The 23,818-nt window shown below is 42.1% G+C and overlaps 1 protein-coding gene and 1 long non-coding RNA gene across 11 annotated transcripts in view; one reads left to right on the top strand and one right to left on the bottom strand.

Annotated features, from left to right (window-relative positions):
• Nucleotides 1-14,146: 14,146 nt before the first annotated feature.
• ARHGEF9 (Cdc42 guanine nucleotide exchange factor 9) overlaps nt 14,147-23,818 on the bottom strand; it is a 286,345-nt gene continuing 276,673 nt past the window's right edge. For 9 of the 10 annotated variants that reach the window (XM_083484960.1, XM_083484958.1, XM_083484966.1 and 6 more), the window contains 2 exons: nt 18,835-19,024; nt 14,147-14,222 (listed from right to left, as the gene is read on the bottom strand). In XM_083484960.1, the coding sequence (XP_083341086.1) occupies nt 18,843-19,024 (182 nt within the window). In that variant the 3' untranslated portion in view covers nt 14,147-14,222; nt 18,835-18,842. The remainder of the gene's footprint in view (nt 14,223-18,834; nt 19,025-23,818) is intronic. The other variant, XM_083484961.1, reaches the window with a different exon arrangement.
• LOC310698370 overlaps nt 14,219-23,818 on the top strand; it is a 758,866-nt gene continuing 749,266 nt past the window's right edge. Inside the window, exon 1 of the long non-coding RNA XR_014521466.1 lies at nt 14,219-15,127. This is a non-coding gene — a long non-coding RNA (uncharacterized lncRNA). The remainder of the gene's footprint in view (nt 15,128-23,818) is intronic.

Below are 23,818 nucleotides of genomic sequence, written 5' to 3'. Positions count from 1 at the left end.
GCTAATTACTCCCATCATAGCCTCCAAATTACCTCGTGTGGGTCGGAGAGATGTTATTGTCAGCCATCTTCTGATGTGTCCCCTAGTGGCCCCCCTCTTATGTGACTTTTGGACTCTGCCCATTATCTTAAGATATTTGTGTGCCCATTAATGAAATTAGGTTGGCAAGCACACAAGACAGAGCCTTTGTGGCGGTGGCCCCACAGTTGTGGAACCCTCTTCAAGTTAGCATTTGTTTTGCTCTTTCAGTTCTACTATTCTACTGCCTTTCCTGAAGAGAATTTTGCAACAAAAGGAATTATTAATGAATTTGAGTGGTTCCAGCTGGGTAGAGTCCCTTGGGTAAAATCACAGAAGTGCATCATCTTGAGAATTTGTCTTAGGCGATTATACATATATGGGCACACTTGACTGTGATCTTAGGTGCCTCTGTACACCATATTACATTTCAGTTTAAAACTTACCTCTGACTCCTACAACATTTTTTTCTCTCTTTAAAAAAATAAAATACTTTTATGTTGTCTTATGCAAGAGAGAACTTTTGCACTTGTGGACAAACAAAATAAACTTGCATGTTCCAGTGCCATCTGGTGACACCTACTATAATTACACTGTTTAATTAAGGGACATTCATCCATTTGTGGTAGGAGCCAAACCCACCAAGGACCATGCCATTTTTCTGCTCCCAGTGTAATTTCAAATCTCATAGAAACCATTCCACTGTTTTACTTACTCACTAAATCTGCAATCCTATGTTTACTGGGAGGACACTCAGGTGCTATAGGGAGCATTGGATCTCCTGCTCTGAGGGGGAAGAGATTGTTCCAGACTTTGAGATGGTGATCCAATACATTTAAAGCAAAAATAAAATAATGCAAAACAGACATTATCAGTGAAGACCCATTTATCCAATTGTGAAAGCCTGTTGGAAGAAAGCCTCCACTGAACTCAGAGCAGAATTTTCAGAATGGCTGGGCTGCCCCTGTTCTGTGGAACAGAATTCCTATTGAGATACTGCAGGTTCCCACTATCTGCACTTTCCTAGAACAACTGAACACATTTTTCTTCCAGCAGGCTTTCCCACTTGGATAAATGGATCTTCACTGATGGACCAGTTCAGTGGAGGCTGGTCCATTAGGCAAAATAGGACAGTACCCCACCAACCTCAGTCTGTTCTCGGCCAGCTTCCACTTACCTGCCTTATTATTTAAAACCAGTCCAGGGGGGGCACAGCCTGTCAGCTTTATTCTCCTTAGTCTTGTTTTTGTCCTTTGAGGAACACAGCAGGGAGGATGAGGAAGAGTAGAAAACTGGAATTAGTTGGCTCTGCCAGCCATTGACTCTGGCTCCAACTATTGCTGGGCTTCCTTGCCTTCTGCCCTATCAGTCTCAATGGCCACCAACCAATGATGTCTCAGCTACTGTGGAACAAGGCTTCTGAAATCTTAGGAACTTGCAGGAGAAACTTTCATGCAGCAATCTAGTATAAGGTGGTCTCTCACATAACCTGGCCCTGAACTGTATATGGTCTTATATTTTAAGTACCCAACAACCTGGGCTGGCCTGGTAGCGGATTGGCAGCCAGTGAAAATCCTACAGACAGGGTGTTATATGTTGGTGGTAATTGGCCTCCACAGACAACCTAGCTGGTACATTCTGCACCATTTTCAGCCTCCAGACCAACACCAAGGGTAGCCTCAGATATTATGCATGGTTATTATCCATTGCAAAATGCAAGTGGCATCATTGTGCATGCTACCTCATTGGAAAGCACAGGTGTTGCTTATTACCCATCGTAGCATGGGCCTGGCATAATTGTGCATCATTTACCAATGGGAAAGCAGAAACCTGAGCATTTATTGACTGGCTTAAAGTGCACATCATGTCACTATGCTTTCTCTGCCCCCTCATACTAACCCAAGAACACTTTGCTTATTGGGGCATTTCTCTTCAATACTGACTAAATATATGATTTTTGGGGAATAGCTTCATTGTAGCAAAAATGCTAAGCACTGGGGATGTCTGTGAGTAATTTTATTTGCTGTGCTTCTTGTGTTTGTTTGCAGCTATAAGCCTGTCACATGCTGATTGGCCCATCCAGCTTACTTTTGACTGGCAGTAGCTTCCCAAGGGCTTAGGTGGCCGCTTTCCATTCTCTCTCCCTTCCTACTGGAATATGATAGGCCCCATCAGTATTGGCTTTCCGCAGGCTCTTGAATCTTTCACTGGTTGTGCTTTGAATCACTATGAGTAATGGTAATTTTCTCTCTTATGTTACCAATGGAACAATATAAAGTGTTGGTCTATTGATGGATGTGAGAAGCAGATTAAAAATGAAGATAATAATTTATGTTTAAATTTAAATTTAGATCCAACCTCATTGAGACAAATGCTGAGGATGTGGGGGGATAGATTGTTTATTTTCTGGGATACTGACATATGTGGTGTATTAAACCACACTGGGGTAGAAACATCTTTCTTGAGCTAGCCACGTGTCAACTGTAGTTTATTTGTTTATCTCTCGAGGAAAGCTGTTTCCTAAACTGTTTTGTACCAATTGTCTATCATTGTGCCAGAAAAATATTTCCAGTGTCTGGTTATGCTGAGTCTCACCGCTTGTAATAAATGCCTTATTAATTATTTATTATGTAATTCAAGATTGTTGTCTTGAAATATATTTAATAAAGCTAATTCTAGTTTGATTTCCAATTGTTGTTTTGCTATTTTATTAATTTCTTGGAATATCAAATTCCAGAAATTCTGGATTTTTGCACATTCCCGCCACACATGCAGATATGTACCAAGAGTGGGGCAGCCCCTCCAGCAACAGAGTAAGGCATGAGGATGGATCATTGCCAGCTTCCTAGGGGTCAGGTACCACCTATATATGTGTGTCAGGGGTTTAGGAGCAGAGGCACGGGCAAGGGAGGAAACAGAGAGCGAAGGGGAGGAGGCAGAAGAAAAGATGAGTGATGACGACGACCCGAGATCTCCTAGTCTTTCCAGTGAATCAGAGGATTCACAGAAAGGAGCACCAGTGGCCAGGGCAAGGGGGGAGTCTAGGGGGGCACCCCAGGAAGATAGAGCCAGAGGGGACTCAGGGGGGAGCAGCTGGAAATTGGGACCAGCGTCACCGCCAGGGAGCAGGGAAGAGGAAGGGAGCCAGGGGGGAAGCGCTGGCAGCTCACCACAGGAGGGAGGGCATGAGTCAGGAGTGGCCACACCTCCATCGGGGAGCGAAGAAACGGTTAAGAGGAAAGTGGAAGGTTGGGCGCGCGCGCCAAGTTCAAATGCAGAGGAAGGCGGCGCAGTAAGCAGCCCCGAAAGGGAGCCAGGTCCTAAAGCCCGGCGCAAGGAGGCAGGAGGGTCCGGGTCAGCGTCAGAAGAATCCCGGAAGGAAGAAACCCCGGGGGGTAGAGGGACCCAGAGGAGGACAGTCAGGCGGAAAAGGTGGAGCAAGGCTAGGATATTAAGTTGGTGCACACAGGGCGGAGACTCAGACGGAGCTTCGCCGATCTAGCTACTAGACGTAGAGTTGCGCGCAGCAGCGTGAGAAGGGAAACTGTAATTCAATAAAGACTTTTACTTAATGATCGCTGGCTAGCGTGATCCTCTGTGAGCTAGGATCTTCAAGCAGCTCTGACAATGTGTTTTAGGGTTAATTCTCTATTGCTTGCCAAAATAGCGTCAAGTGAACCCACCAATGCACTAAGTAGAATTTTGTAGATTGTGGAGGTTATAGCTGGGCCTTGTCTTTCTGTGGATATTACAAGTCTTTCAAAAGGGACTAGAGGTCTTGTGGCTGCTTTACTGGTAATTGGGCTAGCAGAAAAGTGTGGATTGCGTGGAGTAGCGGTCAAAGGGTTTGTAAATTTTAGTCCACATTTCTTGGTCTGATAGTGGTGTATTTTTGCTATAAAAGCCACATTACCAGAATAGATCTTTTGAAATAGTGGGTAGAAGATGAAGTGTCTCAGTGGGGACAGTGCTGGAGTTAGGATTCCTGCCTTCTCTTTCCATGCAATTAAGCATGATTTTTGTGTATTTTGTAATGTTTTAGTTATTGCTTATAACTACTTTTGTTATGTTATTGTTATGCATTTTTTCATATTGTAAGCCAACATGAGCATAGTTTGGATTGTGGAAAGGCAGCATATGAATAAACTTATGTATGTATCTATATAGGTTTTGAACTTTTAGGCCAGTTCTAAATTTTTGCTTTAAGAAGGGGTATGCTGAGGCTGAAATTCCGTCAATTTGTTTTGCTTCCAATTGGAATCATTGTTTTGAAGTATCATCTAAAATAAAAGGGAATGTATGTCTTACTTGGCTAGCAATGAAATATACCTGTTTTGGGACTCCCCAGCTTCCTTCAAGTGTGGGGAAGGGCAGGTGTTTGGTACTTATTCTGGACCTTTTGAGGGGGAAATTCTTTGAGGCTGAAAACAGGCTTGAATATTGCACATTTTGATTACAGGTATCTAAATGTAGGTGTCTTACTATGTATTTTGATTGCAGATAGTTGTATTTTTATGATTGCCATTCTTATTTTTCTGTTGGCTTCTATTTTTTGTGAACCACCTTGGTTCCTTCTTCCTTCTTGATATGAAAGCTGGTATATAATATTATATATATATATATATATATATATATATATATATATATATATGCTTTCGTAGATTTCGTAGACACCCGAAGACACCAAAACCTGCATATATATATATATATATATATATATATATATATATATATATATTGATGATAATAATGAGGCACGAGCACCTTTTGATTGGAGCTGCTGGGACCTTCTGCATTCAGTGCCTGTATGCATCCACTGATGATCTGTACACCCTTCCAAACGGAACACAAATAGCTCATCACCATCAAGATCAAAGCTGTTTGATCAAGCTGAAGGACTAAACAAGAAGAGTCATCAAATGTTCAGGTCAGCTTGCACCACAACTTGTATGATACACTGAATGAAGTGGCTCACTGAATATATACAGCTCACATCATTTGTCCTTATTTTATGGAAGATGTTCCTAGTGAACTATGTTACATAAGAGAGAAAGAAAAGAAGTCAGCCTTTTGGGGAGGCAAGGTATTCTTCTTCCTTAGAAACTGGTTGCTATGACAGAATCATTCTGCTCTGTGGACCAAAGGGAGAAGCAGCCTATCCTTTGTGTATTTGAAACTATTTTTAACAAGGAAAAAATATACATATGGAAACCGTGTCTTTAGTTCTGTGTTATCACAGCCTTGACAAACACAAGATGCATGATTATTATGACGTGCTGGGTGTTTTATTATAAGTATTATTATTCACCATCATCTTAATAGAGATTTATATCCCATCTTTCCTCTGAAGAACTCAAGGCAGATTGAATGGTTCTCCTCTCCACTTTCCCCCTCCACTTTTCCCCTGTGGGGAAGGTTGGTATCTGATTGCCCATCTGTGGCTGGAGGGTTATAGTGGTAGGTGGGTAGTGGAAACCCCCAAGTGGAGGAATCAAATCTCCTTTGTTATCCTGATAGTCTTCTAGCCAACTGTATCTCAAGGTGTAGGTGGCAGAGTTCCTCCTCTTATCTCCTCCCTCCCCTCTCATTACCTTCCAGGCCCCACAGCCTCAGAAAGGAAAAGATCCCACTACACTTTGAATCCAGAAAACTTCCTGCTGGACCATGGGAAGGATGTCTTGTGCATGAAGTTCTTGCTGGCAAAGAGCCAAGCTGGGGTGCCATCAGGGGGCAAGCAGACAGAAGGTGTGTACCACCTGACCCAGTGCCATCATCCAAATGTTTAACAGCAGATATGGAGAACCTGTGGCCTTTCAGATAGTGAATAGCAGGTGATCAAAATCACAATCATAACAATTCCCTGCTTAAAAAAATATCTGGAGAATGGTGATGGATAGGGCAGTGAACACAAGTTACCTTTATCTGCTTGACCCTCCTAACACTCCAGCAGGATTCTTTGCCAGCCAAAACGTCCTATCAACCACAGCCAACATGACCAATGGTCAAGGATTATGGGGGCTGCAGTCCGATAACATTTGGAAAGCTACAGGTTCTCCCATACCTGTTTTAAAGGGTGGTCATCCAAACCTCTATACCTCTTTGAGGGAGGTCATCCAAAACAGAAGAAAAGAGAAATTGCAGGTGGCTTGGTACTTTCATACTGTCATCACCATTGCATGATTCAGTTATTTTGGTGTGATTAGACAAATGTTTATGCTTTAGTTAACCATGAACCACAATGGCCAAGAGTGGGTAATAAGAGTATTTGGGCATGGTGGGCTCTTGCCAGCACAGCTTTTAGGATTGATTAGCATGCTTCTGCACATGTATGAACACATAATCAATCCTCTTATTACAACAGTTACTGTATGTAAAGTATAATAAAATAAAATGTAGCAGATGTGTGGAGTGGTCAGCCATAAAACAAATAAAAGGCTGGGTGTTTGTCAGTGGCAGACACTGGGGTTTCAAATTTCAGTGGCATCCTGTGTGATGCCAAAATACAGAACCCCGTGCCTCTTCCCTTCCATTCTATATCATAGTTGTGGTGCCCCCGAGATTCAGCCCCCAGTGCAGCTGAACTGGTCATGCTGCCCTAAATCTGCCTGTGTGTGTCCATGAAAAGAAACTTATTTAGCATTACATATTCTTCAATTATAAGTTGAGCAAATTCTGATTTTCTTTTCCTGGAAGCAATAATGTAAAATCAAGAGCTTTTGAAGAAAACTGCAGAGATTAATAAAGCGTATGGTCGGTTAAAGGCTTTCAGTGAGTCCAGTAAGCTTGTTACTCAGATACTAGAAACATTTGATTGAACACTTGAGACATGTAACTGAATTAGAAGTATTTTACAGTAGCATTTGGATTGTGGCAAGAATAGAATTGGCAGCCAGCTGGAAAATCCATTGATTAGCTTCACAAATGCTCACAGCTACAAATCTGGTTGGTTGCAGAAATGGTAGTTAGCTTCCTTAGCTAGGTTCCAGCAAGGGAAAAGAAAAGCAGTGATCCCCAGTGAGATGTGCAATTTCTTATTGCAAGCCTTTCGTGGTTGTTTAGCAAACCATAGATAGATTATTTTATTGTTCCTATTGCCATTGTCTAAAGAAGCTCTTTGTATTATGTTATAGATAGCTACTTGTGATTTCAGCAGGATGTTTTGGGGTTTTTTAAGTCAGCTCTTCCAATTCTGTCAATTGCCATATTTTATTCTAGGTGCCTGGTTGCTGTTTCATTTTCCTGGATTAGTCACATAGTAGGATCCCACCCAGTCAGGGATCACATATTGGATGACATCCCAGTGCTTTGTAGCCAGTCAGATTTGGGTTTCCAATGTCACTCTGGGCAATTGTCAGTGAGGACTATTATTATTCTTACTAAGTATTTATCATTACAAAAGACTGGCCAGGCTCCCCAGGGTATCCAACCAAGTAAGCATTAACAGGTAACCTGCTAGACAGGAGGTAAACAATGCACTCAGATTTCTGTTGTAGACCACCCCTTTCTGTGATGTAGGCATGATGTGTTTGGGGGTGGTCTTGAGCTACACCCCTTCTGTGATGTATGTATGATGTTTCTGGGGGTGGTCTTGGACTCCAGGGCAGGCAATTTAAACTGTCTATATAAGGGCAGGCACACCTGGGTTCTGGGTCCTCCTCCTCCTGCGTGTGAAGGGGGCACGCTGTTGCAACAGTTCAATAAAGCTGCTTTGCTTCTCAATATTCTCTGGTTGGCGTCTATTCTTTTCTCTGACCGATGGAGAACCTACAAAGGACTCTATAAGGGCTCTTGTGTCCCCCATAAGGGAATAAGGGCAGATTCTCATTTATTACAATAGTAAAATGTTATCAAAAGTAGATTTTTTGGCATACAAATTAATTTGCTAAACACGGCATGTTTAGCTGGGGGGGGGGCATTTAAATCCTTAAACATTCTTAACCCCAATGAGTGTCATTAAATAACTGATTACTAGCTATTCTTAAGTGCTTTTCTAGAAAGCACTGAAAGATGAGCTTCAGTGCTTTGACTTATCAAAGTTAGAACTGGCAAAATAAGCTGCTTTGTTACACCTGTGGTTTAGGAAACAGGGGTGCTCTGCTCAAGAGCAAATATGATTGTGCACAGGAACAAATACCAATCTGAGCTTTCTCAACAGAATAAACCAGGAAGCAACCCAGAATTCAGTTTCTGTTCTTTGAGATAGCAAATGAATGTGCCTTTGCAACTCACAGCAGGCAGGCATTTTTATAGCACCAACTTACATTGGTGCAATAATCTCTCTTTTCTCCAGTGGCAGAGCATCTGCGTTTCATACAAAAGGTCTCAGTTTCAAATGCTGACATTTCCTTTTTTTTTATAAGATATTTATTAAAGTTTTTTTTAAAAAAGTTACAATAAAAAAGAAAAAAAAGAAAAAAGAGAATACAAAATACAAAAAGTTAAAACAATGAAAAACAAATCAATCTTTCCATATCTTGTCTTTCATTCACTTGTTTCCCTGACCTCCTCACACCTCCCCTTTTTGTATTCCAGTTCAGTAAGTTAATTCAGCAAATCCTTTCCCTCTTTGTTTTTATCTTAGTCCTTTGTCTTAATATGTAATAACTGTATATTCTCATCTGTTAGCAGTCCATTTTTACATACTCCTTATAACATTGCTACTAAAAACCCCTTAGTTTCATTCCAACATCATTCTAACACTCATTAATTTTACAGTATTTCTGTAAATAGTCTTTAAATTTCTTCCAATCTTCTTCCACCTAGTCTTCTCCCTGGTCTCGGATTCTGCCAGTCATTTCCGCCAGTTCCATATAGTCCATCACCTTCATCTGCCATTCTTCCAGGGTGGGTAGATCTTGTGTCTTCCAGTACTTTGCAATAAGTATTCTTGCTGCTGTTGTAGCATACATAAAGAAAGTTCTATCCTTCTTTGGCACCAATTGGCCGACTATGCCCAGGAGAAAGGCCTCTGGTTTCTTCAGGAAGGTATATTTGAATACCTTTTTCATTTCATTATAGATCATCTCCCAGAAAGCCTTAATCCTTGGGCACGTCCACCAAAGGTGAAAGAATGTACCTTCAGTTTCTTTACATTTCCAACATTTATTATTGGGCAAATGATAGATTTTTGCAAGCTTGACTGGTGTCATGTACCACCTGTATATCATTTTCATAATATTCTCTCTTAAGGCATTACATGCCGTGAACTGCATACCTGTGGTCCATAACTGTTCCCAGTCAGCCATCATAATGTTATGTCCAACATCTTGTGCAAATGCTGACATTTCCATTCTAGATGGACCGGTGGCATAAGGCAGCTTCCTTTGTTCCCAACTCTGAGAACAGTAGGTCAGTGAGGTAGCCTAGAGGTCTCTAAAATCTGTTTTAGTACCATTGCACTACACTTCTGAGGATGCTTTTTTTGGGGGGGGGGACCTTTGCAGTTTTATTGGTGTGGGTATGTAGCAGAGTGATCCCTGAAAATAGCAAATGAAAGTCAAATGCATAAATTCTCATGTGAATGTACCATCGTATTTTGCAGTTCCATATTAAACCTTTCCGTTTCTGAAGCAGAACTGATGAATTATGAATTTTCCATTGATATGTTTTTCATTATTATTTCAAATTATTATCCAGAACATGTTTCATGTGCAGTTTGCAATAGTCTTCTGATCCTTCAAGTCTACACTCCCCCTTCCACATGCAAGCATTGATAAAACATTGCCAAAAAAGTGCTTTTAATGAAATCATATATACAATCACATCATATCTCTTTGTGTGGCATCTTACCAATGAGCATGCTCGTTCGTGTGCATGAATAAAACACTGCACAAAAATAATTTGGCATCAACACTGTGGTTTTTGTTTTTGTTTTGTTTTGTTTCAGCAGTATTTTATTAATGGTTACCAGGACTACTTCTTTTGCAATGTTTCACTCATGCAAATGTATGTGCTAGTAATGAAGGGCAAGGTGCAAAGCAAACTGGGGAATACTGAAAACTGCAAGTAAATATGCTCCAGATCTGGATTTGTTTTATAAATTCTCCAAGTTAAAGCAGGAATTCAGGAGAAGTAAAATACAGTGGTTCTATGCAATGCTACTCTTACTCAGAGAAGACCCATTGCAATTAATAGACCTAAGCCAGGTCCACTAATTTCAATGGGTCTGCTCTGAGTAGGACTAATATTGGCTACAAGCCCAGCACATTAGAGTGTCCCATCAACCTCATTCTATCATCAGCCAGCCTCCTGTCTGCCTCCTGACTTAACAACCAGTCCAGGGGAAGTGCTTACATGTCCTTAGTCTTGGTGTTGTCACTGTAGATTCCATCAGGGAAGAGGATTGGGACAAACCCAAAATGTGTTGGCTCTGCCTGGTGTTTGCTGCCATGTCATCTGCCCTGCCAGTCTCAGTGGGCACCAGCAATTGTTAGGGAAGTGCAGAGTGGAGGAAAAGCTTTAAATCAAGGAATGGACTAGGAGAAACAGTCTCCTTGCTAATTTGTTTACCTTCTCCAAAATGAAAAGATTAAAAGGCCCTTATGTGAATTGTCCATCAAAGCCACAGTTAAAGCAACCCCTACCTCTTCTGTATAGTTTTGCAGAGTTCATTGAGATGAGATCAGGTAAAGAAAGACATGGCCACAATTCTTTGTAAGGAGGCAAGGGCATTACTGCTAATACGTCATACAGGGGTGGTCAACCTGTGGCCCTACAGCTTCAGCCAATATGGCCACCAGTTGGGAATGATGGGAGCTGTAGTTGAGTAGCATCGGGGGTGGGCTGTCCACTGATTTTCTCCATTTTACAGAATGGACCAGGTAAATGCTGGCAACACTGGATCTTGTTCTGGGGTGGGGACATGGTGGTGTATGTGATTTGCTGCCTCCTGACAGCTGCTCATAATCCATCACAACTGGGTTCCAATCCCACTGCACATGGCCTCAGTTCTTAACCACTGGCAAGCTTTATTCTCTGCTTGGTTCCACATTAGTAGAGAGGGAGTGACCCACATAGCTTTTGTAAGAACAAATGAGGTAATCTGATGAACTAAAAGTACATTATAACAAAATATAAATGTACCTAATAACAATATGATCCCTACATGAGCTGTCAAGACACAGCAGAACCTCCATGTTTAGAAGCAGGTTTTCTCAGGTTACCAGATACTGGAGAGAGAGCATTGTATCTTGCTTGTGAAATTCCCAAGGCACCAGGGTAGCTATTGTGTGAAAGCACAAAGTGGAGTGATGGATCTTCGCTTGGTCCAGAAAGACAGCAGACAATAATTCGTAGGAGAAGTGTTCCATAACTTTGTAGATTGACTACCGTAACCAGAAAGGCATATATGTGCTTTGATAATTAGTCACTCTACTCCAAATTAAATTTGGCAGCCTTACAGACTGGATGATGGGTCAATTGTGCTTCCATGTGATAGTCTCTGGGTGGCATCGGGAACATAGGTGGAAAGCATGTTCTATGAAGCAAGAGTGCCAGGTAGCATGGACTTGAGGGCACACAATGCATTAACTCTGCTGAAACTAAGCAAGTTTCAGGGCTCATCCAGACTTCCTTTTGTACTGCATTTCTAGGCACAAGCCTGCACTTTAAAGTTCCATGTGTGAGTGGGTTTTCTTTTCCTCCAGCCCTTTCCTCACGAAAACCTGCTTTTTTTTTACCGCTGAATCAGAGCAAATGTCAATATGCATTTGTTATGATTTAGTGTTGAAGAGTGGGCTTTTCTGGGGAAAGCCATGGAGCTTTAAAGTGAGGACCTGTGCCTAGAAAGCAGGGGGGTGGGGGAGGTAAGTGTGGATGAGCCCGCAGTGTGTGTAGGGGGGAACGATGACAGAGAGATGGAGGAGTGCTCTGCTACACTTTACCAACCTAGGGACCAAAATGTCTGACATTCAGAAGCATACAACCTCCAAGTCTGGAGGTATCAAACCTCATTGAAGGTCTGTGCTCCCCCCTTTTTTGCAGTGGTTTCTGTGACTGCTGGAAACCAAATGTGTAAACTGGTCTCTGGTCACACCAGTGGTGCAGAGCAGTGGAATTATCTACTACCAACATCCAGTTGGAAGGAGACATCATTAAGCTTTTACTCACACCAAGATACAGAATGCTGCAGGCTAGTCAGAGCTTTTTAATAATTAACTAATGTTGCCTGCTTTGTCATTGCATTTATTTATTTACTTGTGCTTTTTACACCCCAGGCCACATGTTTTGTAATGATGCTATCAAGAAAAGCAAGCAAGCAAGCAAACAAACAAACATTTGGGTCACCAGATCGGTGACAGCAGGGACAGTGAAGTCAAAGGAGGAGGAGCTGGAGAGAAACAGCTGCCCAGGCAAAAAAGAGCACCAGAGAGCATCAAGGCAGTGCAAATACATCTGCTGACACCTAACCTCGGAGTGGGAGGAGAATTTTGACCCTTAAGAAAACTTAAGAAACCTGGCTTGTGGCTTTGCCTTAGTCCTGAATGGATGCTATGTCCAAAACTTGGTACACCTTCCAGCTATTAAGTTATGACTTCAGTGTATGTCCAGAAAAGGAGTGAAGAACTGGGTGTTGTGTTGGATTAATACCTGCTGCAAACTGCAGGAAATGTACCTCGGCACAAAGTACTGCTCTCTTCTTCTTCTTCTTCTTCTTCTTCTTCTTCTTCTTCTTCTTCTTCTATGACTCATGTGGGTCCCAGAGACACCACTTTGAAAACAAAGCATAAATCTGATATATGTAGAGAGAAACCGTGTTTCTTTTTTTAATAGAAAAGAAATGCCCAGAGATGTCTTTTTTTACTTCTTTTTATTTAACTCCATAAATATTTTTCATAAGGCTCAGTGTCTTTTACAACACTTTTTTTTAAAACACTGTTTGCTTGCTTTTTTTTTTTTAATACACACAATTCTGACATTTGTTTGACAAAGTCAAACAATCCAATAGAAACAAAATAATAGAACTGGCAAGTGAGAATTAGCTGGGTTACCCAAATCCTCCGTTTATCTGCTCCTTCAGACCATTAAAGCCTCCCCCACAACACACACACAAAAACCTCAGCATTCAGCCCCAAACTTGGATTTTCAATCTTCTTCCAACCTCACTTGCATTCTCTGGCAAGAGCCTCTCTCCAGCCATCATGCCATTAAGCTCCGACAGGCTCATTCTTAATCTTCTCAAGGAAAAATAAGCTTGGTGATGCCATGCAGAACTTACAATAGCTACTAAATATACATGTTCCCTGAAATGTAGCTGCAATTAAAAAAGATGACTGAGCATAAAGAGAACGGAACCAGAAACCCAAAAGCACCACGGTGTACTATCAATAACATTGCAAAGGATGGCTAGCGTCCATCCAAAACTGAAACAAATTTCAAATATATGTTGTTGTTTTCCCCCTCTATTTATTGTCTATTTACAACTGTTAGATGCACCTTTGCCTTGCCTCCCCTCCCTTAAATTTTAAAAGAAGGTTAGGGAGCCAATAATCTTGAAGATAAATCCTTTGTATTTGCAAAGTCAAAGGGGTAATGTGATCAGTGGTTTAAGGAAAGAGGCGTGGGGAAATGCCCCCCTCCCCAAATATATCTATATATGCCAGAGAGATCCTGTGTACAGTAAGCGTATTACAACCGTCCTTGATGTATACCTTGTGATACCACAGCTTCCTCTTCTTCTGGCAATGGAAAGTTGAAGTCTATGTAACATGCTCAATCTCTGATACTCCTCCGACATTCTCCCTCCCCAAATTTGAGCAGATGTAAGCATTCGAGAATAACAAGACAGCCCAACCTGACACCAGCCCTCCCCATCAAGAACATGTAGTAGGTAGTAACACTGGCACCCACGGCTGGTTCTTCATGGCAGCAATGCTTCGTTCCTCGTAGCACCTTGGCAACACATTGAAAGGAGGAGAGTTCTTGAATGCCACTAGCCGGGGCAAACGCACTCCCTCTGTTGGGAACAAATGCCAGCATCTGCTCTGCTTTGGCACTGAGTCGGCAAAGCTCTTCCCCTTTGGGTATTATTTTTTCCACTTTAAGAAAGATGCTGGGAGTCCAACAAGTGGCTCTTGTCAGACCAAGCGAATCTTGATTTATGATGCAAATAATGGTGTGACGATGTTGGTTTCTTTTTTTTTCCTAGCGCTGAATAGTTAGGAAGCATCTTCTCATAAAAATAATGGATGTTTCATTTTCGCTCTCTGGGGCACAAAACAGTAAATGAACAGGCTTAACTAATGTGCTTGTTACTCCCACCTCTTATGCAATTAAAAAGGCAAAGGAATAAGTAAAACTTTCATCATGTTGACAACTTGCCCCTAATTTCTCTCTCTCTCTCTCTCTCTCTTTCTCGCTAGCCATTCACAAACTGCAAGAAATTCTACCTCCAGTTTCATAACCCTGGTTCAATTCCTAAGCATCTGCCTAGCTAGGAAAACCAAGGTATTAAACAAATGAGAGTCTATTTTAAAACCTGTTCTGTTACCCATTAACATGCAAAGTTAAAAAAAGAGTACCCCACCCCCAAACCCGCAATAAAAATATGCTCTTTGTTGATACAAAACTTTGTCACTGACTATTCCCTTTATTGGTCACTCTGCACTGAAAATCTGGACACACTAAGGTCAGTTGGGAAGACTGATCCAAAGTCAGCACCCAGGGAGTTGCTGCATAAGCAGTTCTGTGCATGAAGAGCCGCCTCTCCCTGGAAATGAATGCAGATGGGACTGTTTCACACACACACTGCAGTGCTCCTCTGCAACAGTTTGCCTGGAATTAGGTGGTTAAATTTAACTGCATAGGATGAAGCTGGGAGAAAATACTTAGGCTGCCTTTGTGTTCAACCACTTATCTTGCCAGTTCATTTCTTTTCTTGGAGCTTGCTGTAGCCCTTCAGACCAGGATCACTACTCAGACCAGGAGCATCCTCTACTCCTGGTTTAGTAGCCCAAGAGAAGATTAAAAATTATGGGGTGCAGCTGAAGAAGCCCATATCAAACATCATGGCACAAACAGTGTTGTGCACATTGAACTGGCTGGTGTCATCTGTTGTGGGTTTGTGGGACGAGGACCAGCAAGAGTTGAGACACATGTTACAGTGACACGTGTTAGTGTTAACAAAACATCCTATGAATGCACCTGAAAGAGGCTTCTTTCAACCTAATAATGCACTCAAAGGCTGTTATTCTAAAATTTTTATTCTAAAAATCTGTTTGTTTGTTCACTGGGTAAAATATGAAACTCCAGATGTTTTGAGCTACAACTCCCACTAGTATCAGCTTTATGAGCAAAGCTAATGAATCTTCCCTATTTAAAGGCTGGCCAGATTTGCCTAGGAAGGAAAGAGAATACTGTGACCAAAAAAACCCAACAGTGAACAGGCAAGAAAGCAAAGGAGGTTGGGCCATTTTACCGTCTGTTTTCAAAGGAGTCTTTTTAAAAAAGAAAAGTACACCTACTCCAAATTTAGCCTTTTTAGCCAAGCTCATCCTTTCTTTGCAAGCTAAGCATTATGAAGGTAATAGGCTTGTCATCCAGAGCACCTACCACCTAGCTTCTCCTTTTCATCGTCCCACCTGCCCTAGTGACATATAGGAAGCTAAACTGTGTGGTGTCACCACTTTGTGGGCTTCCATTCATGTGCAAATGGCAATCAGCGAAGGGGAGAAACTCACAATGCAGTGGAAGATGTCAGGCCAACCATTTTAGCTTGCTGGTTATTCCTAGGCACAGGGATGCTTCTTTCAGTGCAGCCTTCCACAACCTGGTGCCTTCCAGATGTTGCTGGACTCCCAATTCCCATCAGCTTTAGCCTGCACAGCCAATGGTCAGGGATGATGGGTAGTTCAAAACACCTGGGAGGACCAGGTGATGGAGGAAGGCTACTTTAGATAATGCAACACTCTGTTATTGTTTAGCCTTGGTATCTTAGGTGAGCTACTTCTATGTCTTTGCAACTAAATGTGGGGTGCACACTTTACTCCTATACGTATTTGTTCAATGCAGAGCTGTCCACTGAAATCTCGACCCTATTTGTGAGAGACAATTTCATCAAGCTTCTCAAGGGTTAGAAATTCTTCAACAGTTTCTCAGAGGTAGGGTTCACCATTATCAGTGGTGGCAGCAGCTCAGCTTCTTTCTATTTCTGCCCTAAGGGGTTTCTTTTGCTGCAAATGGCAGCAAGAACCAACTGTGTTGGCAGCTCAGCCTCCATCCTATATCCTCCACAATGCCCCAGGCCTCATGTTATTTGGGGCACTGTAAGAATGAACTGGCTACTGCAACACAAAATAAGTAGCTAAATAAAAGAATAAAATGGAGAATATCTGGAGGAAATTTCACAAAGTAGCATCCTTTTTTCTTTCTTTCAGGAAGCACTGAGGAAAACAAGAGGAATCTCTGGTATCATGCCTGCTGAGAAATTTCAGCTTTGTTCCACTGGGGCTTATTCCTTAGTAAGTGAGTTTAGGCCTGAAGCCTTTGAGAACAATCACATTATGGACGTGCCTCCCTACCAACTTCACTTGGGAGGCAGGTGGCCCTACCAAGGTGGAGGCATCCAATGCACCTGCTCAGTGGGTGGGAACTTAAAAAAAGCAGTGTTCCTCCTGCTGGTAGCAAGCATAGGGCCCTGAAACTGGGGTGGAGCAGAGCAGGCTGTGGATCAGCTGGATCCAAAGCTTCTCTGATTGGGAGCCCTCAGCTACACCAGCCTGGAGTTGGTGTGACTAATTGCTTTCAATGGGGGTGGGGAAGTTAAAATGTTGGGTGCCAGGCCGAAAAGCTTGGCAAAACCACCACCCCCGCCACACACCCAAACCCTTTGCACCCTGGTTGACATGAGCCACCCAGGGTTTGGATGTGGTGGTACCTCTGCCATATAGCTCTGGTCGCCACTGAGGATTGTTCTTCTAGTGAGATGAGACCAGCGCCTATCTAGGAACTCCAAAGTGAAATTTACAAGATGGCTTTGAAAAAATGCATTTTTCAATAGAGAAAGGGGAGAAGAGAGAGAGAGAGAGGAAAAAAGAAGAGAGTGGGAAGACAGAAAGGCAGAAAGAGGTTGGATACTGACAGTGATGCCTGTTTGCTGAACAACTGCTATAACCTATATAAGGAATCATCACCAAGCTATTAGCTTTGTCAGGCTCAGCACATTCCTCGGTCCAAATAAGCAGTGCAGGTCTGTTCATATATGCAGCACTAAGCTCCTTCCATGGATTTGATACCTTAAAAATGGGGGAAATGCTTCTGATTACTAAGGCAATGATCCTACAGCTAATAGCTCATTATTACTGGCTAATGCTGTGCATGGTAGTTAGAGACCTATGGCTACAACTAGGGACAAATGAAACAGGTCAGACACAAAGGTCTGAATAATAGTTTGTCTTCACTGGGAACAATGCATCTCTAAACATTAACCAATGGTGCATAAAAGCCACACTACATATGGCAGAATCAATACGTCTCCTTGATAGGGAAAGTGGCCAGTTCTGGGAGTGGGAGGGTGGGGAGGTCCTAAGAGCCATTTGGTTCTAATCTTGGATATGGGATATGGACCCACAAACTCTTTTCTGCAAATTGTTTTGAGTCTGTAGGTTGTATAAATAGAGCACAGGGCACTGTAACTGGCAGATCTTTCAGATAAAAAATAAAACAGAAAATGGTAAAATCAAAGGGGAAACTTGTTTGCAATAAAATATATAACCAAAATGGGTACAACCCTAAGGATATTACTAGGGGGGTTAAAAAAAGATGAAGTTATGCTCAAACCACAGAGTAAGAAGAAGGGAAGGGAGGGGGGGAGTGCAATTTAAAAAATGCAACAACATCAGCTAAACTGACATAATTATTTGCATAATAAAGTGTTGGATGCCCTCTTACCATCCTGCACACCTGGGACACAGTCCAACAGGCGCTTCTGCTTTCCAACCTCCATTTACCTGGGAGTTTGCGGAGCAGAAGGGTCTCATGTCCAGCATCCCTCTACCCAACATTAAAAAGCAACAGAAGTACTGAGCAGCATTATTATACAGTGCACAATGGAGCATGGACTCAGAACAGAAGAATGTGGGGGAGATAAAATGCAGCTTGTTGTCTTGTTTTAAATCAGCATTCAATGTGTGTGGTACAATCGCCCCGGCACACCATCTGAGCACATCCCATTGAAGCAAATGAGGCCTCTCATTCCTTTCTCAATGGTGCTCAGACAGGAACAGGTTGCATCCACGGTGGGCTGTGGGAATGAGATGTGGGAACAGACACTTCTTTTCTTTTCTTTTCTCACCATGCGCCCAACCCCCTTCTAAGAGAAGGTAATCTATAAATAAAACCCCAAAGGAAATATACACCAGTGTGGCGCTGGATGGAACATGACAATGGAGGAAATGCACAATGAACAAGAAATCATCCCGGGAGACGATTCTGAGACCACAAAACAAATTATATATATAAGAAAAGAACAACAGTAACAACAATGGTTCCAATGGTGCCAAAATAAAGCAGGTTACATGATCATAAGTAATTGGTGCTACTTAGAATATAGTAGCAGAGACTGCCTCCCCAAAACAACAACAACAACAAAAAGGTTTTTGGTCCTTCAAATATATATACATATATATGTATGTATATGTATATATGCATGTCTGTATATATACATATATCTATATATATATCTATATATATCTATATATATCTATATGGTTTTTTTAAGTTGCAACAGTGCTTCTCCAAAAAAAGGTCCATCTATAAATATATATTTTTTAAATATTTTTAAGCATTTTTTAAAATTTATTTTAAAATTCTCCATCTCACTCTATATATTATTTTTTGAATGGCGTTAACCTGCTGAAGTTTTGCCAGAATGGTGACTGGCTGCGTTTGGGTTCGTTGAATTCGTAGACCTGGGGTTGGGCTATGCCATCGGTCACCATGTATTGTCCCTGATTTAGTGGATCCTGGGGTGGTGGGTAGGCTGGAGGAACTGATCGAGAGTAGCCAACACCTGTATGAATGGTGGAGGAAAAAGAATATGGGGTGGGATGGAGTAGGAAGAAAGAAACGCCCATCAGAATGTACTGGCTAAAGATACGAACATCCATTCATCCCAGTTCCCAATATTACATCAAATTCTAGCACAAAGGCTTATTTACACATTACAAAGCTTCAAGCTGTCTCTTCAAAGGGCTGTCACATGGAAGATGGAGCAAGCTTGATCTGAAGGGTTGGGCCAGAACCAATGGATTCAAGTTACAAGAAAGGAGATTCCAACTAAACATCAGGAAGAACTTTCTAATAATGAGCTGTTTAACAGTGGAATGGACACCCTTGGAGGGGTGATGTCCAGTGATGGACTCTCCTTCACTGGAGGTTTTTAAGCGATGGTTGGATGGCCATCTGTCCTGGATGCTTTAGTTGAGATTCCTGCATTGCAGGGGGTTGGGCTAGATGACCCTCAGGTTTCCTTCCCCCTCTGTGATTCTACACATCTACAAGTGTTTGTATGAAAGACTGTGCACTTGTTATTTGTGCAGCTCAACTCTTGGATACGCAGGTTCACTTGTGGAATGTTACATGTGAATGACTATATGAATGTAGAGCTCAACTGTGCACACAGGTACACAGATTGTACTCTAGCTGAACGTAATGTATGAATACCCCTCAAGAAGCAGAATCCAGGGCAAGGCCACACAGGAAAAAGCAACATTGTCTCTTACTTCTTAATGGTTCCTGTTGAGCTAGGAAAATAGGAAGCTGCACACTGATGTGAGGGTAGCTTGGCTACCAGGATTAGCCAACCTAGTGCCTTCCATGTTGCTGGACTAAAACTCCCAACACCCTTGACCATGAGCCATGCTGGATGGGGCTCATGGATAGAAGTAGAACAGCATCTGAAGAGCACCCTTTTGGCTAGCCCAATGTACAGTGCCTCTCTAGGGTTTCAGGCAGGGTCCCCCTCAACCCTCTACCTGGAGATGTCAAGGACTGAACCTGAATAGTTTCCATTCAGTATGTGCTCAAACACTGAGCTACCCCACTCCCAATATTAATGGTGGTTGAGAGAATACAGAAAAGAGGCGGAGAAGTAGCTCAGCTAATTAATAAACAAAGACGAAGAAAAATACCCAGGCAAATCAACATTGAAAAGATGCATAATAAATGCATTAACTTACTCACTTACTAATAAATGCATTTGTGGGTAAGATATAGCTCTCTGATAAATGCCAAACTAAACCATATTTTAAGGGGTAGGAAGAATGAATCATTTTCTGAATCAGCTCTGTTCAAAAAAAGTAGGATATCCTTTCTCGCCGAATACTTGGTCATTAGCTATTAGTCATGATAGCTAAAAGAGGAAACCTTAACACATCTAACTGATAGATGTGAAGCAATCTGCAAATGACAGTTATCTTCATCCTGCTTATTACTGGCGACTGATACAGGTGGAATACTGGGCATGGGGAAATTTGATCTGACTGAGGACAGCATAAATATGTCATTGCAATATTCTGCTTCACTGGGGTTTGCAAAGAATTGCACTGTTTGGTTGTATTATTATTATTAATTATTATTATTATTATATTTCTAGACTTTCTAGACTTAATATAGCATAGGGTAAGAATATTGTCCTATGCTCTCTGAATACTTTAACATTACAGATTTCCCCTTTTATTTTAATTACTCCAATAAAACCAACAAAGACCAACATCTAATTGATTCTCAGAGCTCTGGATACTTATGAGCATGCTCAAACTCCAAAATGTCTCAAAAATTGAACAGCAAACCTTTTGAAGCCTGTGCTGTACTACACTGGATCAGAGCAGATTAGAAAAAAGCCAGAAGGGGGCAGTCCTAGCATGGGAGCAGCTGGGCAATGAACTGCCAGGAGATATGGATGAATACATTCAGGTGGGAAGCTGGTGAGAATATTATTTAGAGTTTACATCCAGAAACATATGCCAGAGGGCATTACGCTTCATTTTTGAGTGATCTGGGAAAGATTCTTACCTGAAACTCTGGAGAGAAGAAATAGATTCATAAAAGTGCCTAGGCTTTATTGAAGTTTGGCAATCTGGGAATGTTTGTTTTTGACTCTAGGTCATTCCCCTAGCGTAAAAAAAGCTTTCCCAGATTGCCCCTGCAGAAAGGCATTGTGTTGCCCACATGCATCAATGTACTACAGCATGGGTAGCCATACACCAATGCTCTATGCAACTCCCACCATCCCTAGCCATTGACCATGCTGTCTGGGGTGAATGGGAGGTGGAAACCACATCATCTAGAGTGCAGCAGGTTGGCTACTCCTGCTCTAGGGTCCATCTGCACTGGATCCCTGTTGCCCTCCATGCTCAATTCAAGGTGCTGATGTTGACTTACAAATAACCCTAAGCAGTCTTAAGCTCACATATTTAGGAAGCTGTTTCCACCTTACATGTCTACACAGCCAGAAGTGCTTTCGTTAGTCTAACTATGTGCTTAGTCAGAACCACCACTACACTCCTGGGATGCTTTTTCCATCAAAGCCCGAGCATTTTCCTGAAGCAATGCAAGGCATTTTAAATTAGTACAGTGTAAGGCATTGCAAACCACTGGAACAGGGTGGTTTGTATACATCCAAGCCCATCATCCTAAACTGAGTGTCAGGTGCTTAGAACTATGAGTGGCAGCCACAAGATAGACAATGACCTGCCTGCAAATATTGTAAATTCCTTTGGAGTAGCAGCAGAGTCATGGTAGATGACAAAGCAGTTGAGAACAAGGATGCAAATACCCAGAACCTGTACAGACTGGCCCTTGCATAAAACTCAATTTCCTCCCAGGCAGAAAAAAGCAATAATCATCCTACATGTGCAGAAAACAATAATAATACTTTACCAGTCTGACAATGTGGTCAGATAAAGCTCAGTTAAGGCAGCAATCCTAAACACCATTGGACACACTTAGATTTACTTCTGTTTAGGATTGTACCACATGTCAGCATTTAACTCCTACTAAACACATTATGATTTGACCCTGACTGTAATCTAATGCAAAAATACGAAATTGTATCATGTCTGTAGAAAGGTCTCTCCACCCCCACCAATTAAAGGTTGTATGGGAGGAGAGGGTTGAAATGGGGGAAGAACAGAGGAACATCCCCCTCCCACTTCCAGCATTGATGCTCTGATATAAAAAAAATGGACACCTCCTTGAGTGGATGCTTTAAAATGAACCAAACCAAGGGAAGTCACAATCGCAGGTCTCCTGTTGTGTCCTTGACTCTAAATCTGGAATCTTGTTCCTGATCACTGAATGTAATATTCTGTTTGGGTAAGAAATGCCTCCAATCTTCCCCTTGTGCACTTTACTCTAAGCTTAGCAGACTTAGGGAAAGTATAGAATTAGTTTAGTGTTGCCTTAAGTAGTTTAATATGGCTGGGTTTTCTCAATCTGAAACTGCAAATCCCAGGAAATCCAAACTCATTGTCATGATATCATTTCTGGAGGGGTCTTAATCCACCACAAAGCCCTGAAATCTTTTAACTAAAGAGGCACCTGGAGTTCTCACCATGCAAATTTCCCCCTGGATTACGGAGTTCTGAATCTAGGGATTCAGAAATCGATTCTGCAGTGGAACTGATGAATTAGGAATCCTAGGTGAGCCCTCCTCTGTTTGCTTCTGCAATTGTTATCACATGGTGTGTGCATGCATTTGTGTGCTACCAAATCCAAACCTTTCTGGCACATTGCTTTCTGCTTTACAGCCCACTGTGAGAGGGAGGGCAACATTATGAAGCAGGAAGCCTCCTATAGGCTCCTTGAAAAATCATTGGGGGAGGCCACACCAATGGAGGTGGGGCTTGGCAGTGCACCCCACTCTCCTTCATGTGAAGGCAACTGCATGGCAAAGAGAATGCCTGAAGAGCATTATGCAGGCTTTTTTGCTGCTCTTTATTACTGAATTTTGACAGAGCGATATGCATGGCCAGCTTCCCACAGCTTTCTGGGCCAAACTACACAACATTAATCACTTCATTCACCCTGGAGTGCATGAATTTTTGTTTCAGAAACAGCCAGCATTTCCCCTCTAAGTGTATCAGAAACCTGGTGTAGCAGGTAGGGGTCCTTTAGTCCTCTGGCTCCCCACTGCGATCCCAATCCACATTTTATCCTCCCTTGCAGAGGAAACAAAACCATGCACTCAAGGACAAACAGTGTGGTCAGCAAAGGGCCATGGAGGTTGGCTCTCTCTTCTGTTGTTTTTCCTTCCCCATGCTTCTGCAGAAACTAGCATGTGCCCAGAAGCAAGCCTGACATGAGCATTTTATAAGGAGACAGGTGAGGTCTGAATGATCTCTCTGGGATCCCCTCTTCCAAGATCATGTGAGTTTGTTGTTGTTGTAAAGTAAAGTAAAATTAATAGTGTGCTAAAAAGGTCTATACTGGTTCAACAAGTTTAGCCTGTCAGATCCCATTTTTGCAGCAAGTTCTGGCTAAGGAAATAACCAGATGACATCTGCTTTGCAAAGGGTAGCACTAGTTGACCCTTGTGATTCTATGATTCAATTCCATGATTCAATTCCATGATTATCGAAGTGGGCTTTTTATTTTCTTTATATCCCACTTTTCCTTGAAGAAGCTAAAGCTGGTATACAGGAGTCCTCCCTCCTCTCCCTTTACCCTCACAACTCACAGAGCTACATTAAGTTTAAAGTGAGTGACTGGCCTAAGGACACCCAGTGAGCTTCATGGCTGAGTGGGGACTGGAACCCTGGTCTCCCAGGTCTAAATCTAGCACTCTAGGTGGTCTACTACACTG

This window comes from Podarcis liolepis (genome assembly GCF_965112155.1).
Source record: "Podarcis liolepis genome assembly, chromosome: Z".
NCBI lineage: Eukaryota > Metazoa > Chordata > Lepidosauria > Squamata > Lacertidae > Podarcis > Podarcis liolepis.
Note: the sequence above shows the minus strand (reverse complement) of the source record. Positions and strands in the feature narration are given on the sequence as shown.